This window comes from Impatiens glandulifera, chromosome 4, assembly GCF_907164915.1.
Source record: "Impatiens glandulifera chromosome 4, dImpGla2.1, whole genome shotgun sequence".
NCBI classification, from domain to species: domain Eukaryota; kingdom Viridiplantae; phylum Streptophyta; class Magnoliopsida; order Ericales; family Balsaminaceae; genus Impatiens; species Impatiens glandulifera.
Window position 1 is genome coordinate 39,847,541 of NC_061865.1, and position 16,461 is coordinate 39,864,001.

The following is a 16,461-nucleotide window of genomic DNA, read 5'->3' on the forward strand; positions in this document are numbered from 1 at the left end:
ACCGCCCAAGTAATTTGTCCTGCACGTTATATTAATTGTTGTCATTCAAAAACCATGTAATGTTTATTTCTAGTCGAAAAGAATTTCAATATATTTGTTATTGGTCAAAAATCATGTCAAGCAACCTGGTCTTATTTAGAACTATATTAAGTTATTAGTTAATGTGTCTCACAATCGAAAATCATGTTAATGTAAAAAAAAAAAAAATACATGTGGAAAAACAAACAAAGATTCATGCTTCTCTGTTTAAAATAATGTCAAGATCATTTTTCTCATTAGATATTAAATCAAGTACTTTATTAGTTATCAAATACTTTATTTTTTAAAAATTATTGTTAACTCTTAGTTGACTCAATTACTTTAGTATTTTCTTTTACAAAATAATAATTATTATTCTTATTGTTATATACTGAAATTGAACTTATGAAAATCTCAAATTAACATGAAATCACAACTACATAAAATTCATATTTGCTTAATTACACAATTTTGTATAATAAAAAGGAAAGAATGAGAAAAAATTGCATTTATTTGATATTTCAGGATTCTGAATCATCATAAGGAGGACGGGGAATTCTATCACGTCCCCATTCATGGGCCTTCCACTCAGGCAGTTGTTGTATCACAACCTGCATTAAACATAATGTAAGTATTTTATATTAAAATGAAATAATAATAAATTAATAATAATAATAATAATAATAATAATAATAATAATAATAATAATAATAATAATAATAATAATAATAATAATAATAATAAATGAAAAGGGTAGAAAACACAAACCAAATCTTGAGATTCTGTTGTCCCAATAACTGTAGTTTGACAAGCAAGTCTCCAGTTCTTCGGTTTCTGAAAATTTTATTCAAGTCATTCTTTTTAGTGGATCACAACATAATTAATCAATCCATAAGATTAAAAACTTCATAATCAACCAAATCTTTATATTAAATAAAATAATTCTCACAAGAAATTAATGTTTTTTTTATCACACAACTTGTACAATTTTTTTTTTTTTTAAATGAGTAGGAGTTGTAGATATTACCTTTTTGAGTTTTTCCTTCTCTATCTCTGTTCTAGGACTCAACAATTGTTTTCCTTCTACCACCTATAATTAAAACACTAATATAATGTCATTTAACGATCAAAATTAAGCATTATACATATTTTGCTGGTTTTCTAGAAAGGAATATATTTAATTTATACAAAATGGAGTAGTTACAAGATAAAAAGAGAACAAACATTAAACATTAACAAGAATGAAAACCATAATAAATAAAGTAGAAAATAAAAATTTTATCAAATGAATCAAATATTTGATACATTCATCCGATCTAATATAAGATTAGATGTAGTGTCTTAATATAATATAATAGAAATAGTAAAGTCTTATTTAAATTTATTAAAATACCGATCAAACCTCGTATATTTATAGTGCTAAAAATATGTATTGCTATTTTATATATTAGAATAAAAATATTAAAGATTACAAATTAGTTTATTAACTTATATATATGGGTTAATTATGTAACCCACTTAAAATACAATGTTTGCATTATTCACTTTACCAAAATAAAATTTCATATTTACAATTGTTTTTGCCACACTAGTGTGCATGTGGTTAACCATTATATTAATATTATTTTATTTATTTTAACTGTTTTTTCATTTACTTTTTTCTTTTACTTTTTTTTAGACATATAAATAAAATAAATAAACATACCTCAACTAGGCAAGTAGCACAAGTTCCTCCGCCGCCGCAGTTGAGCAAGGGTCTGGACTGTTAAGTTATAAATAGTAATATTTCTTTATAAAATCAGACTAAAATAATAGATTATAAATATAAATATAAATATATAAATAAACATACATATGGACCATATAATTCAATATTTAAGTCCATCATTATGTCTCTAAGCTTCGGACCTCCACAAGCACTCCTAAAATGAACATCTGGTGACCCATCTGGAAGCAGCACAGACTGAAACCAATTTCCGACAGTAATTTTTTCTTTAAAACTGAAAAAAAAATTTGGTACTATTAACTAATCGATGACTTACACTGACGAATGCGAATTTCACTAAAGACGGATCCTCAACGGAATCCGTCGTCGATTCACTGCCGGGGATTGTCCCAATTGCCCTGATTCTTCCTCTGCTGGAGGAGGACGGTGGTAAGGTGGCGTAAAATGATTTGGGTATTTGAAGAAATTGGGTGCCAAAGATTTGTGATGAAGAAAGAGAAGAAGAAGCTAAACTGTATGAATTGAGGTGAAGTAATGATCCCATTACCATTTCCTTTTACTTGTGATGATGGGATTCGAATTCAGCTAATTTTGTTGGGTCTCGACTCTCGTTGAACGAGAGAGTTTGTAGATATGAATGAGATATGAGTTCGCATGGTTTAGGCCTTTGGTTTCCATTTATCTTATCTGTGAACAAATGGGACCTTTTCTTTTTCTTTTCTTTTTTATATATATATAATTATGTCCTTCAAGTTTTAACTTTTCTCAAACATTTCCATGATTTTCGATTTATACCTTTTAACTTAGAAAAAAGAAAATAGAGTTTGCTTAATGCACAATTGTCCTCAAAGATTTTTATAACAAGTTATGATTTTTTTTAATTTTTTTTTGTGATAATCATTGGTAGTTAAAGTTTGAAGTGGAATACCAAAGTCAATTGATGTACTTTAAACCTCACATTTGATAATGAGTCTTAAAATGTCTCAATTTTGATTCATATTACTAAGGAAAAACAACTCTCATTAAATATATATGAGTCATTATTATGTGAGTTAATATTTTTCACTAACTTAGATTTAAGTTGTAAGATTTATTTAGTTATGAAAAGTATTTTATTTATATTTATAAACTTGACAAGATATAATAAATTTATAATCTTGAAAAACAAATAGTAACCATGTTAATTAGTATAGAGAACAAATAGTTATCATATTAGTCAAGGCTTGATTGATATGTTATTGAAATATGTTTAACATCTTGTTCTTTCTACATTGAGGTCTTCTCAAGATAAATATTTAGGTGACAAATTTTGCTAAAAAATGTGACTCATCTCACATTGAAACTCATTTAACGTCTTTATCTTGTTATGTTGAGGTCTTCTCAACATAAACTTTTATGTAACGTTTTAGGTTCAAATTTTAAACTCATCTCACTTTGAAACTTATTTAACATCTTGGATTTGCTAATCTTGACTAGTGTGACACGTGTTTCAATTCTACCTCATCTACCTTCGAAATTGAGTCCTAGGGCCTAGTCCTCCCTTGTCTTTGATGCCTTGCGTCTCGTTCTTTAAAACTCAATCGTTTTTCGCGACCTAATCTTAACAGAGATTGCACCTTTCCCTTTTCATTTTTTGTTTATTTTTTTATTGAGAATGCTCCTAGTTTCGAATTAGGTCTGTATTCTCTTTTTTCAATGTCAATGGTGATGATTATTATTTTATTGTCATTTCGTCCAACAAAATGCCCCCAGTATTGACTTAGGGTTTAATTATATTTTTCTATAAATGTTTCTAGGAGTTTTTTTTTATTGTTTTTTATTATTGTGTCATTTTGTTCAATAAAATGCTCTTAGTATTGACTTGGAGTTTTATTTTATTTCTTGTTTCACGATTGAGAAATGAAGTTAGACTCGTCTAACCCTCTAGTTGTTGTTATCATTTCCATTGCATTGTTTTTTAATCTTGTATCAAAGCGTTTTCAAAAATTGAAATCATCAATTATTTTCGTGATTATTTCAAAAATAGTCCAAGGTCATTTCCATTTCTTCGACATGAAGTCCATCAATCATAAAAGTTCTATATAATTGCAATGACCGCTCTGAATTTTATTTTCGAGTGATTTTATATTGATCAAGCATCTAGGTTCATCCTTACTTTCAAAAGGCTATGCGTTATGATCTTTAAACATAATTGTTTTAGCATATACTCGTGATGTATGTGATAGAATTGGGTACGATTCTGTTATTTTCTTTAACAATCAAGAGAGTAGTCTAGTTGAACGACGACGGGTGATTTAAATATTTCAATCTATATGAATGTACGTTTTTTTTCTTTTTTTTAGATTGGGATAATATCCTAAAAAATCGATACATTTCTACTTTACTATTTTGGCAATCAAAATAAGAGTTTGGATGATAAACAAATGGTAATTTTTAATGTCTCAACCAACATAGTCCTTTATTATTATTTTTTCCGAAACCTTTAAGTTCTCACACATGGTCCTCTTTTATTAAGCTTAAGTCACCCCTTTGATCACGTGGTTTCAAGTTTAATACGTCAGTTTCCACGATATCACTTAGAAAAATTAGACATTTTAAATGTTCACGGGTCTTAAAAGATTGTTTATTTGTATACCCTTCGTTCGAGCTTTAGAAAATATTGAATTCCTTTTGAAATAATTATCTATCAAGGCGAATGGATTATTCATCATTCCTAATTGTTTGATGAATCCTTATTTCTCGCGTGCCTTTTAATTGTTTGTTTTTATCATATTTTCCTTGCTTTCTTTTTTTAGCTTGAAGGATTAATGATGACCTGGCTTAAAAAGGGAAAGTTGTCTATTTATCCTTTTTAAAAGAAATTATGTCATAACATAGTTAAAAAAGGTTTTGAAAATCAATTTTTTTGTTTCCTATTTCCCTTTTTATTTGGTTTTGTGATTTTATTTTTTTTTTAAATGCTCCTAGTCTTAGAACTAGGATTTTATTGTGATGAAATTCACATTAATATTATTATCATTTTTGTTTGTTTCTTTTTTAAAATTTACTTAAACATTTTGGATGGCCCTCAATTTTATAAACGTAAATGTTTATTTTTCATTCATCGATCACAACATGCATCCACATCATATCCTCTTCGAGTGCATTCAAGCAAAATACTTTTTTAACGTGTCGAGGTTGTACGTGGCCAAAAACTCATGTATGTCGAGCATAGTTAATTGAGTCGCTCCTCTCTAGAAGATTTTATTGATTACAAATGGTCCTTCCAATGAGAGATATAATTTACCTCTTGGATACATCAATTCCCGAATTCTTTTTCAATGGCAAGTCTCCTTCTTGGAGGTTACCTGATTTGACTTTCTTGTTGAAGTCACGGGCCATGCAATTTTGATACATTTGAGTATGACAAAGGACTTTCAATCGCTAATATTCCATTATAACCAAATGATTATATCGAGCCTTCATCACATCCTCTTCCACAACTTGACTCTCGAGAAGCACTCTAAGCGTGGAGTATTCAATCTCAATAGTTACACGACGTCATAACATAGACCGATGAGAAAGGAGTGTTTCCCGTAGATGTTCTAGTAGGCCTCTGATAACCCTACAAGGCATATGGTAGCTTCTCGTGTCAATCCTTGTACATTTAGATCATCTTTATAATGATTGCAATGAAATTCTTATTTGTTGCTTCAAATATCCCATTGCTCTACGGTCGGTATTATATATGATGACTTATGATGCTCGATTTTGAACTCTTCCAATACTTTTAGTACTCCCCCTTGTTAATGACTCCCATTATTTGAAATGATGGAATGAGGTACTCTATATTGGGAGATGATGTTATTCCGTATAATTTTTTGCAAAATGTGATGACTTCAATACTTTGTACAATGTCGCTTCTACCCATATGGTAAAATATTCAATCGCTACAAGTATGAACTTCTGACCATTAGTGGAGATATGTATTTTTGATTATATCGATGCCTCACATGGAGATAAGAGACGGTGAAGTCATATTGTACAACAAAGATGTTGGAGTGTGTTTCAACTTTGCATATATTTGACATTGGTGGCACTTCTTGGCAAAAGTCACACATTCATGTTCCAAGTTATCCCTATAATATCTAAAATAGAGTATTTTCTTGGAGAAATCTAATCCATTCATATGTGGCCCACACGCTCCGGCGTATACCTCACTGATGATTTGAGTTAACTTAGATTGGTCTATGCATAACATATTATGACTATCAAAAGATCGTCGATAGAGTTTTCCCGCCATTAACACGTAATTGATTGTATATTGATGCAATGCCCTTTTTTCCTTTTTCTTAAAGTGAGATGGATATTCTTTGTGTTCGTTGTACTACTAAAGTGGTTCAAACTATGCTTTAGATGATATCTCACTATTGTCCATAGCTCTCTTTCGTAGTCTTGCCTTGGCTTATGTTAAATCTTGGGGGGTTTGATTTAACACACTCAAGAAATTTGAGTCATAGTGGGTAAAGTAGCCAATGCATCAACATATCGATTTTGACTCCTTGGTGCATGCATGAATGTCACCTTCTCAAATGATGCAACCAATTTTGTGAGATACTCATGATACAGTTTTAAGTTTTCCCCTTTTAGCAACCAAACACCATTCGCTTGAGATATGACCAAATTTGAGTGTCCAACAACTTCTAATGGATTAACCTCTTTCTCGTAGGACATCAACAACCCTAACAAATATGCCTCGTACTGGGCCTCATTGTTCGGGACAGAATAATCAAATTTAATGTATATTGGGTTGGATGCACTCATTGGATCAATTATGAGAATCCCAGTTCCATGTCTTTTTTTCCTAAATCCCTGTCAAACGTGAGTTTCCACGACGTTGTTTGGGAATGCTAAATCTTCCTCATCTTCAACATTTATTAGTTGGTCTACTATCTACTATCACACTACCCTTAATTAATTTATTAACTTTGTATGTGATGTCATATTTCGATATCATCATTATCCACTTAACCAATCTAGGATAATAGCATTCTTTGGAATAAGAAATAAAAAATCGGTTTCAACCCCGATACGAGCTTAATCGGATAAGCCTACACGTAATGCCAACACCCAACACACTGTATCAAATTGTAAATACTTAAGCTCGTAGCCCGTCATGCCCATTCATACATAGTAAACATCCATTTCTGCTTTATCCTTGTGTTCTTGAGATGACAAACTTTTCATGGAAGTTTTAGTTACCGTCAAATATAGAATTAGTGGCACTCCCAACCTTGATGGCATAAGAAATATTGAATACATTAATTTGTCATTTATCTTCTTAAAAGTGTGTTGACAAACGTCGTCCTATAAACTTTAGTTCTTTCCGAAGAAGTTTGAACATTGGATTGCAAGTCATGGTCAACTTATTTATGAACATGTTGATGTATTGAATTATACCTTAGAAACTTCTCACTTTCTTTTCTTTCTGAGGTGGTGGCATTGTTGTGATGATCACGATCTCGCTCTTGCCTCCAAATGTATATTTATTAGGGTTCAAGCACAATTGGAATTTCCTGATCTGTTGTAAGAACTTATTGAGGTTTTGAATGCGACCTTCTTACTCTTTAGACTTGATAATCATGTCGTACACATACATTTCTACTTCCTTTTGAATCATATAAGATAGAAGGGGGTATTATTGATGTAAATTGTCCAATGAAGCTAGTTACTTATCCTCGATGGCCTTCATATAAGCCTTAAAAGCCATAACCGTATCGTCACTAGTTGAAGGTCTTGTGAGTTTCTTCATCCGACAAGTTCCTAATGCAACGACATGTAGTGGGATCGTGTAAAGTTCCCGTAGTGAAAGTTTGTTATGTACCAAAAGAACAAAGTGAGTCCATGATCTTGAAAAGAAAAAGTAATGAGTTACTCGTATGCATGTATATTCTAGAATCAAAACATATGCGCTCATTTTCCATTCATTGAAAAGTGAACATGTTAAAAGAAAACTACGTTTTATTTAGTTGTGAGGATAAACCAAATGAAAATCACAATAGCAAATGCATACACCCCTCATCCCCACGTTATAAGATCACTCATAGTTTATGAAAAGTTATAGTTGAAAACATAAAAAGAAATATAAACTAGTACTTCCTTTCCATCGATTTGTTTTCTCATCTTTAGAATGTTCCTCTTCCTCGATGTCCATGGGATGACGGCCTCCTCTTGATAGGACTTTTCTAGTTCAGATGGCTAACCATTGAACGTCTAAAATTAATGGATCTATGTAATAAAATTTAAAAGACAAGTAGCTAATTAGGTTAGACTTTCTCTTTTTATATATTTTAGTTTTTATTTTTCTATTTTTATATTGTAAATGGAAAAAATTACTAATGAGTGTCTATTTATAACTATATGCATACATGTATTTACATATATAGTAGTCACATAATGAAAAAAAGGCTTTCGACGTGGCTTTGTTGCTTGGCTACGACAATTGAACATGGCTGGTAGAAATAGCGTAGGTATTTTAGATATATGACTTCCATGACTTAAGAGAGAGGGATTATATCGACGACGATGATCTGAATGCCTCATTATAAAGAGCACTCTTAATTGGGCGTATCGTTCGATACTAATTAGATCCCTCTATATAAGTGGAGATTCACTAAATAGAAGAAAGGGCTAACCCATGTTTTTCCTATATTCATATACATCCAACAACACTCAGAATACCTCAAAGGTGGATGGAGATTGCCATTCCTCATTGACAGTAATCTATCAACTCTAACTCTAAATTTAATAAGATAAGAAAATAAAAAGAGTGTTACGCCTAAAATCACATGTCTTTCTAAACCCATCTAGCGATTGGAGACAAGTCATTCGTAAATTTTAGAGAAAGAAGCATAAATCAAGTATAACGTAATCAATAGTTGTATAAGCTTCATCTAACGATATATACCTTATATTATCTTAACATTGGAGCCCCAAAACTCATGCATATTAGGAAAACATTATAATTTTCAAAGTGTAAAATAAATTTCCAAAATAAGGTCAAAAATGTGTTTCAATTTAAGCATTGAATGTCCTTAGTAGAGTCATCTCAAAGTATACAAAATAAAAATGCTCAATTATCCCTTCTTCTAGCCTAGAGGAAACAAGATGTAGATATTCTCAACCTCCAAGAGGTCCTGGGTTCGAGCAAATTAGGATACAAGTTACGCTCGCCTAGTTAATTGGTTAAGTATGCTTGTGGGTTATGTACTTAACCCATAGGAATTAGTTTCACTCCAAAGAGAAGTAGAACCCATCATTTTAAAAAATATCAATCAACTTAGCTTTAGATGTTACATTGTTTCTGCCCTTTTTAATTTATTTTACGATGTAGAATGTGAGGGGAATCGTATTTGTTTTATATGATGATTGAAAATATAAGACAATAAAAACTAGACTTTATAGATAACCTTTATTGGGATCGGGATCGCCAATAGGGACTAGGGTCCGACTATTGTTGAACGCTAACACACTCACACTAGTTGATAACAACCCTATTAGAGGTTGATTATCTCATTTCTACTCTACACAAGTTGTCACAAACTCTTGAACCGAGTTCAAGTGCGGAAGTGTTTGTTTCAACTTGAAGCAACAGATGGTCAGTTTAAAGGATAATGAGGAAGAAAAGACACAACACAATGTTTATGGATGTTCGGAGTAAAACTCCTACGTCACCCCTTCTTCTCATACTTTGAGAAGGATATCCACTAGAAGATTTGATTGAATACAACATTCGTATACAACCCAGTCGAATAGCCAGGACCTAATTGCTGCCTACTTTCGAACTCCTAGCACGCACTCTTGTTAAATAGAAATGGATTTTGTTAACTTACAATGCTCACCACTCACACAGAATAGGTAGTATTGCAATACAGACTTGGAAATTTAACACACTTAGAATGCTTAGTGAAACTTGAAAAGATTGCTCGGAAGATGTGTATTACATTCGGTTGAAGTTTGAGAAAAATTTGTTCGAAAGGTCCTCAAAAGTTGTTTAATCTAGTTGAGATTTGTTCTCTTCAATAGGCATATGTCAACGGATATGTTTTGCTTATTCAACGGATATATTTTCTTCATAAGACATCTTTCTTGATCTTGATTGGTTGAGGTCCAAAAAAGTACATTGGATAGGATATCCTTTGATCTTGTATGTACTTTGATTATAATAAGTCAAGATGGAATTAATTGGATTATGATTTCCTGGGAGAATGCAGGAAGGATAATTTTTTTTGGTTCTCTTGACAGTTTGAACTGTGTTGGTAGACAGCTATTATCAAAAGTTTTTCCTCAGTATTGCACCAAAATGGAAATAAAATCATGATGTAGCCTAAAGCTGATTTTTACCGCTACCGAAAATGTGTTTGTATTTTGAGAAGCAGTAAAACCGATTTCATCTACTACCGGTTACGCTTCTTTAGGAAACTGATGTCTATTACCGGTTACGCTTCTTTAGGAAACTGATGTCTACTACCGATTACGCTTCTTCAAGAAACCAATGTATATTATTGGTTACCCTTCTTTAGGAAACCGATGTATACTACCGGTTACGCTTCTTCAAGAAACCGATGTCTACTACTAGTTACACTTCTTATAGAAAACCGATATCTACTACCGGTTACGCTTCTTTAGGAAACCGATGTCTACTACCGATTATGCTTCTTGTAGAAAACTGATGTCTACTACCGGTTACGCTTCTTGCAGAACTGATATTTCCACTTTGCCGATTCTGTTAAGACCGATGTACAGAATACCAATAATTGAGATAATTGATTTCCTTAAATGCTGAAGTAGAAAGTTGAGCCGACTTGATAAAATATCTATCAGCTTTCCTTCCGGTTTTCTTTAATCTGCACAAAATTAACTTAATTAAGTTCTTTATTAATAGTTAATTAATACTAATAATTAATTACCTGATTTTACCTAACAACCTTGTAATTAACCCTCCAGCAAATCTTAAATGAGTTTTTGAATATAATGGTAGGTGGACATAGGTCTCCTTTCATTTTTTCGACTTAATAATAAACCTCAAAACCTAAGAGTCGTAGCCTAATTTTCTAGCAAAAATAGGAAAATGATTTAGGCGTATGCATGCCATGCTCAAAGATTATATTTATGAGTTTGGTAATTAGTTACATGTAGGAAAGGGATAAAATTATTGTTTCTCACAACACTCCACAAATTGATGGTATTTACTACAATAATTTCGGATTTTTTAGATTTATTTTTATACTCTAGATTTTAGTTTTTTCTTTTATAATGTTAAACCTAAAGCTAAAGGTGTTTGTCCACGTTTATGTGGATCTTTTGATTCAAGTAATACATAAATACAAAGTATAAAGAATAATAAAAGAGTAAATCATACATGTACAAAATATATAAATCATTCAAAAATAGAAATATTGGGTAAAAACTTCATAAACATGCATCATACAAATCTCAAAATAAAAATTCACATAACCTTAGAAAAGTATTGGAAAACATCAAAGTGTTCAAAAAATCATGAAAATTGATACTTGGATAAATAATATCTTAGTGATCTCAAATATATCAATTTCATATTTTTTTAGATAAATAGTTTGAAAGGTATGATCATGCAAAGTTTATGAAAAATATAGTTTATTGCCAAAAGTGCCCTTAACAAAATATTTTTTATGTTTTGGTTGAAAACATTATTTTTATGCATTTTATATTTGTAACAATTAATTAAAGCATAATAAATAAATAAATAAAACACAAAAAAACAAACAAAAATCATAATTTACGAACAACCAAGGCCTTAAGAAAAACTAGATCAAACGGACCGGTCTTGACTGGGTTTGGGTTGAATGCCAAACCGTGGCTCAAATCCTTAGTCGGATGCTAAAGCTGGCTGATTTTTCTTAGTCACGGGCTAAATTTCTCGGTCAAAAACTTAGTCATAATGAAAACAACTTGGTCGGCTAGCTAAAAAATACGGTCGAGAGAGAAACCTAGCTAAATTTCTTAGTCGGCTAGCCAAAAATCTAGTTAGCGACCGAGTTTTCTCGGTCGGATGACAAGTATGTGAAAATTATAGGTCGACTGCTTAATTTCTCGGTTGGGCACAAAAAAGTTGACTAGATTTCTCAGTTGTCTATCTGAAAATCTAGTAAACTAGATATCTCGACCACTGCTCCTAAAATTCGGTTAGTTAGCCAAATGCTAACTTTTTTGGTCGGACTCCCTAACCAAGAACACACTAACTTAAAACAACCCAAAACCAATTTTTGTTGGCTCAAATGTTAGTTTTTAATGTAGTCGAGTTCAGCCTTTAAAGCTTTTCCCCCATGGAGCGTAATATAACAATTGTACAATGTTTATTCAGTCCTCGTACAACTTCTCCTTTCTCTCTCGACGATGATGGGAATCGTCATGATCAGTTTGATCTCTTCGGTTCTCTCATAGAGTTAACGTCCTTTTGAAAGGATAGAAATAAATGAGGTGTACCCTAAGTCTAGGTTCATTTATTCATTTTGAAATTATCCTCTTTTATAAGGAGGATTTTTGCCATCCGAAATTGATTTGTCACATGCCATACCTATCTGTTTGTGTGCTCCACCTATGGAGGGGACGCAATGAAGGACCTCGATGATAAACACAGATCATGCACTTATTTAGAAAAATGTTTCTACATAAGTAATTCAATAAAACCCATTGGAATATCTTTCTCTTAAATCTCATAAAAAGTAGATAAGAAGACTATCCATAGAGGATATTGTCCTATCTTTTGAGATGAGGAATCAAAGTGGAGTTCTATATATATATATACATTTTTTTGGGTTGGCCCGTACATGTTTTAGATTAGTACGCATGGAAGCATAGTAAACTAGTTAACTTTAAGAGTCACCACTTTATTTTGCTTTACAAAGAAACTAAAGAAAAGAAAATAGAGTATTCACGGATTAAGGGTTTGGTACTTAGTTACGCATTAGAAAAGTTTCGAAGCAGTTATGTCATATGCGTCTATTCCATGAGATAGTCTCTACTCGAATGTAGTTGGTCAGTTGTTTGTGAAGGTACATTACATGCTGCATTCTAAGTTAAGAACTATTTTTCTTAGTATATCTTAACCCTATGTCTAATATAAGGGATTAACCATACTCTTCTCTTAAAGATGACTTTAAGCTTTAGTTAGATTTAAACAAAGGTCGATATTTAAGCCGTTTAGAATTATTTACTTCATCGGCATGTCTTAAGTCTAATTGGAGAATAACCGTATGTTAAGTTCAAAGGTGACTTTAAACTATCAATAGATTTTATCTAGACAAAAGACAATACAATAAAACGCCATAATGCTCCTCGGGCACATATCAAGAAGAGAGTTCGTGCTCATCTTTCTTCTCTTCATGACGACATGTGGAGTGTCATCACAGATGGTCCTATCAAGATCGACAAGGAGAAATATGAATGGACTAGTGAAGACAAGAGGAAGAACAACCTCAACAACATGTCTCTTGATGTTCTGTACAAATCTCTCGATGATAGCATGTTCAACTATATTATCGAGTGCGATACTGCTAAAGAGATCTTGGACAGACTCACCCAACTGTGTGAGGGTATCGAGCAAACCAAGGAAAACAAGATCATGGTTGCCACTCAACAGTTTGACAATTTCAAGATGCGTCCTGGTGAAACAATGAACGAGTTCGACACCAGATTCAGCCAGATTGTCTCCTCCTTATCTATCCTTGGCAAGACCTATAGAAACAGGGAGCTTGCTATTAAGGTCATGCGTGCTCTTCCGAGGGAATGGGACATAAAGACGATGGCTATGAGGGAATCCAAATATCTCAACAAGATCTCTCTCTTCGACCTGTTTGCTGATCTCAAGGCCTACGAGTTCGAGCTGAATATAGGATTGAAGAAGATCAATCCACATCCATTATCATTGCCAAAGCGCTGGTGACTGCTGAAGAGTCACCTGTAGCTACTGATATGAAGATGGCGGCGCAACAACTGAGCAGCGATGCCATGTCTCTCTTCGTGAAGAAGTTTGACGACTTCATGAAGAAGAGCAACCCTAACTCAAGCTCTTCAAATTTCAATGATAATAAGAAATCAAAGGTTAATGTTAAATGTTATAACTGTGGTATTGCAGGTCATTACCAATCGGAATGTCGGAAGCCTAAGCGTGAAGATAAGAAGGATGATGAAAAGGAACTGAAGGCTCTTATGGCAGGAGATGGGAAGAACAGACGAAGCATTTGTGACTCTTACTTCTCATCCAGTGATAGTGATGACGAAGAAGTGGCTTGCTTCATGGCAAGAGAAGATGAAAAACAGACTCAAGAAATTGAGGTATTTAACTTCTCTTCTGAAAGATTTTCAAGGGAACAACTGGTAGCTGCACTAAATGACATGGTCATAGAGTACAGAAAACTAGCAGAATCCCTAAATGAAACAAAATCATCACCTGAAGTATCTCAACTAGTTTTACCTCAAACTCTTGAATCAAATATTCTTGAAAAGAAAGTTGTAGAGATCTCATCTGAGAATGAGATGCTCAAAGAACAGATTCAAACTATTTCAGTTGAAAACAAGAGGTTAAACTATGTTTTCAGTGCATGGATAAGGTCTAGAGAATCTGTCAAATATCAGATCAGCATGTTAAAACCTGCTGGATCTAGATCCGGTCTAGGATTTGATGGCAATGACTCAAACCTTTCGTGCAAAAAGTCAAATTCATCAAATGACAAGCTTAAGCCAATAAGTTTTGTTAAAGAAAGTCTAACTGACAGTGAATCTGATCCCATTCATGAAGAAGTAGCTTTTAAGAATGAAATTATTTATGTTCCGCCAACTGTTAGCTGGTTAAAAAATAAGTTAGAAGCAGCTAACAGGTCTGGAACCCTAAAACCTGACTCAAAGTCAAGGAGTTTTAAAAGAAAGTCTTCTTCAAAAGCTAAGGGATTAGTGACTAGCAGGAAGACGTCTGCTCAGTCAAAATCATACGCATTAATCACAACGCAACATGGGAAATCCATTAGAATATGTCAGATATGGATTCCTAAGGGACTAATTGATCGAGGACCCAATTGAATATGGGTACCAAGTTTGTAAATAGTTTCTTATGTAGGTGATGCAGGAGGACTGCAAGAAGGAAGAATGGAGAATACTCTTTTGAGTATATATTTCAGAAGATCAACAATGGTCGTTGCCATTCCAGAAGATTAAATATTTTTCTATGTTTTGTATTAAAATACTTTTGGTCCGAAGGACCTCAAAACATTTGGTTATTCATTTTTTACATGCACAAAATGAGAGGGAGAAATTATTTTGAAAATAAGGATACTCTTAAACGAAAGGCCTTAATCGGTCTATTAGACAGGGTCGTATAAAGGAAGAGGTCTGTACTTAGACATATTTTTGCTCACAATCTATACATCTAAGTCTATATGTTGTGGTTTAAAACCTGCGCGTTTAGACGTACACGTCTAATAGACGTTAGACATTTTTACGTCATGAGGAATAGGATGCTCACGTTTAATCAAACACACGTCTAATACGTGGTGTTCATGCGTAATTAGACGTACACGTCTAATAGACATTAGGCGTATATTTATGACACGTGATTAGACGCTTGCGTCTAATAGACCCATGCGTCTAATAGACGTTTAATTTCATAGATGTGTGCAGTAAGGAAAACGTCTAACTACGTGTGTATTAAACCGATCAAGGACAGCTGTCCCATGTGAGAAGATATCTAATTTTCCCACTTAAACATTAAAATAGTCATCTCCTAATAACATGAAGACACGTGTCTTTCAAGTTAAGAGAAATTGACTAATATACCCTCATTATAATGATGAACATTTGAAAAGGACGTATAAAATTAATTGATGGGTCATACCCCTAGGAAAAACGACGGTTATCCTATGTGACTTTTGGGCAGTCTATATAAGGATATTTTGCATGAGATTGAAAACTTTTCTCACTCAAGATTTCTAAGAACCCTAGATTTCTTTGATTTTCTCTCTCAAAAACCCTCGTTCTTTGTTTGTCTGTTCGTATTCTTCTGAAAAATGGGAAACAAGAGAATCACGCTCGGTCACTGTACTTTGCAGGTGGATTTTCCTTCGGTTTACACGTTCGATCAGCAGGAGGTGGTCGAAATGTTCAGATCTCTCGAGTATTCCAGTCTGGGAAAGTATTTGGGAGGACCTTTCATCTTCCACGAGAAGGAAGTGAGGGAGTTCTTTAAGTCAGCAACAATGGTGGGTGATTCTATTATAGCAACTGTAAATGGAACTAAAATTTCTTTCGACGAGGCGGTATATGCGGAGTTCTTTGAACTTCCATCAGAAGGGCATACGTTCAACCGACATCTATCAGCGGCGGTGATGGAGGAAATGAAGACGGTCTTTTCTACCGACGGATCGGTGATTCGACTTAATGGGAGCAAGAGGACTCTCAAACCAAAGTTCATTCTGTTGAATGATGTGGTGGCGAAAGCGCTTCAGGGGAAGGTGGGGTCATTCAATATCTACAGTCAAGATCGGTTTGACTATATGTCTGCCATCTCAAAGGGGATTCAGGTCAACTGGGCCTTAACGCTGTTCCAGAGCCTCTTCTTTTCAATTAACCAGGAAAAGAAGGAGGGCATTAACTTTGCTGCTCAGATAAGTAGATTGCTGGAGCACTTGGGGGTTCCAATGGAAGAT

At 33.2% G+C, this 16,461-nt stretch overlaps 1 protein-coding gene across 1 annotated transcript; it reads right to left on the reverse strand.

Moving 5' to 3' along the window:
- Positions 1 to 415: 415 nt before the first annotated feature.
- On the reverse strand, positions 416 to 2,405 carry LOC124936407 (photosynthetic NDH subunit of subcomplex B 3, chloroplastic). Its single transcript, XM_047476907.1, has 6 exons — positions 2,061 to 2,405; positions 1,871 to 1,981; positions 1,724 to 1,780; positions 1,046 to 1,108; positions 787 to 852; positions 416 to 629 (listed from the first exon to the last, which is right to left on the reverse strand). Exons 1-6 carry the CDS (start codon positions 2,292 to 2,294, stop codon positions 540 to 542), a joined length of 621 nt encoding a protein of 206 aa, XP_047332863.1. The 5' UTR covers positions 2,295 to 2,405; the 3' UTR covers positions 416 to 539.
- Positions 2,406 to 16,461: the final 14,056 nt, after the last annotated feature.